Raw genomic sequence first — 2,344 nt, forward strand, 5'->3', positions numbered from 1 at the left:
CTCAGCCTCCCAAGTAGCTGGGACCACAGGCACCCACCACAAAGCCCAGCTATTTTTTGGTTGCAGCCGTCATTGCTGTTTTGGTGGCCTGGGCTGAATTCAAACCTTCCACCTTAGGTGTATGTGGCTGGCGCCTTAGTCACTTGAGCCACAGGTGCAGAGCCTGTATGGTGACTTTAGAAGCAACTTTTTGGACACCTTGTACATTCCACCTACAATATACTAGGCCCTGTTCTAAGCTCTTTACACATAATCACCTGACCACTGGTGATAAGGATAAGCATCCTTACCCCATTTTACAGATAGGGGAAACTGAGGTGCGGGAGGCTTAGCTAAGAGCCTGTCCGTGTCAGGCAGCTAGAAGATAAGCCACTCTGCTACAGTGCCTCATCACCTGGGGATGGAGACTCTCACACCTGACTGTAAGAGTGTGGGGTGTGTGAGAGAGATCTGATGTCCCTTGATTACTAGACCTGAATAAAGAAATGGGCCCTGGGGGGACAGAAGGGGGTACTTGTGTCTGTCCCACCAAAGTAACATTTGCTGGTGCCTGGAGATAGCTTATGCTGTCGCAGCCTGGGGGAAAGTGGACGCTCCTGACGTCTGCTAGAATCCTGCTAAACATCCTCTGGTGCACAAGGCAGGCTCTCGAAAGAGTAGGATGCTTCCCAGCTGCCTGGTCTGTAAACTCAAATTCTCAACTTGAATCTCTCTCTCCCTCCCTCCCTCGCTCCCTTTCTTTTCTCCCTTCTCCCACCCACCCCTCATCTGTTTCCCTTCCTGCCCTCCCCGCCCCCACTGCCCCATCCCACCTCCCCTCCCGCACCGGTTCCTTCGCCTACCTTCACGCCTATCTGCTTTTTGTCCTCCCCTCTAATTTCTGCACACGCCCCTATGTCTCGTCGATCCTCCCCATCTCTTTTCCCCCATTCATCACTCCTTGCGATCCCTTCTCTGTCCACCCATTATCATCTCTCTTCTCCTTCGGCCGCGTCCGGGCGCGCTTCCCCGCTCTCCCACCGCCGCCCTCCACCGCCTCATGGGGCGGCCAGCTCTGGCCCACGCAGCCGCATCCTTGCTGTCGCTCTCCGCCCTCTACCTTCCCTCAGCCCGCCTTCCTCGGCCTCTCCGCCCACCCCTTGGAGCGTCTCTTCCCTTCTAGCCATCTCTCTCCCGCCCACCTCTCCGAACTCTGCAGCCTGGCTGTCGGGTCCGACCTCCTGCACGCCCCATGCCGGCCCTCCTGCTCCTCGCGCTCCTGGCGGTCACCTCGGGTCAAGCCGGGGCGCGCCCGTCCAACACCACAAGCGCCGAGCCGCCGGGCCCGCTGCCCGCCCTGCTGGCACACCTGCGGCGCCTGACTGGGGCGCTGACTGGCGGCGGTGGCACGGCGGGCCCGGGCGCTAACGGCACCAGAACGAGCCCCTCAGGCGGGGCGGGCGCTGCTGCGCGGGCGCCCCCTCCCGCCGAGCTCTGCCACGGTTACTACGATGTCATGGGCCAGTACGACGCCACCTTCAACTGCAGCACCGGCTCTTACCGCTTCTGCTGCGGCACCTGCCACTACCGTTTCTGCTGTGAGCACCGCCACATGCGCCTGGCGCAGGCCTCCTGCTCCAACTACGACACGCCCCGCTGGGCCACCACGCCTCCGCCGCTAGCTGGGGGTGCCGGGGGCGCTGGGGGTGTGGGCGGGGGGCCAGGACCCGGCCAGGCCGGGTGGCTGGAAGGGGGCCGGGCAGGAGGACCTGGGGGCCGCGGGGGCGAAGGCCCTGGGGGCAGCACTGCCTATGTGGTGTGTGGTGTCATCAGCTTTGCCCTGGCCGTGGGCGTCGGCGCCAAAGTGGCCTTCAGCAAGGCGTCGCGGGCGCCCAGGGCTCACCGAGAGATCAACGTGCCCAGGTGGGTGTGCGCTGGAGCGGGAGGGTGAGGAGCGGTGAGCCGGGCCTGGGCATTGGGGGTGGGGCCATCCGAGGAAGGCGGGGCTACAGTGATGGGGTGTGGTCAGAGACCGAGGTGGCTGCCTCCTGCAGGAGCCGGTGATGGGCACAGCCTGATGATAAATGAGTCAGAACCTACCTAGCTGTCGAAGAGCGATGGAGGGAGCAGGAAAAGCTCAGGCCTTAATTCCTCCCACAAATATTTCTTGAGTAACTTCCGCGGGCCAGGAACCGGAGATGAAGCAGTGAACAAAACAAGTCTTTGCCCTGATAGATAAGCCAGGCTTCCAAACCCAGGTTCGCTGTCTATGGGCTATGTGACTCTGGGCAATTTTCTCAACCTCTCTGTGCCTCAGTTTCCTGTCTTTCCAATGAAGCTAATAATAGTTTTCACCTAGTCAGAT

At 61.0% G+C, this 2,344-nt stretch overlaps 1 protein-coding gene across 1 annotated transcript in view; it reads left to right on the forward strand.

The window, feature by feature from the left end:
- The first annotated feature begins 1,231 nt into the window (after positions 1 to 1,231).
- Positions 1,232 to 2,344, forward strand: part of SHISA7 (shisa family member 7) — a 9,492-nt gene continuing 8,379 nt past the window's right edge. Inside the window, exon 1 of the mRNA XM_003802901.1 lies at positions 1,232 to 1,902. Within this exon, the coding sequence (XP_003802949.1) occupies positions 1,232 to 1,902 (671 nt within the window). The remainder of the gene's footprint in view (positions 1,903 to 2,344) is intronic.

This window comes from Otolemur garnettii, unplaced genomic scaffold (genome assembly GCF_000181295.1).
Source record: "Otolemur garnettii isolate 467f Iridium unplaced genomic scaffold, OtoGar3 scaffold00264, whole genome shotgun sequence".
NCBI lineage: Eukaryota > Metazoa > Chordata > Mammalia > Primates > Galagidae > Otolemur > Otolemur garnettii.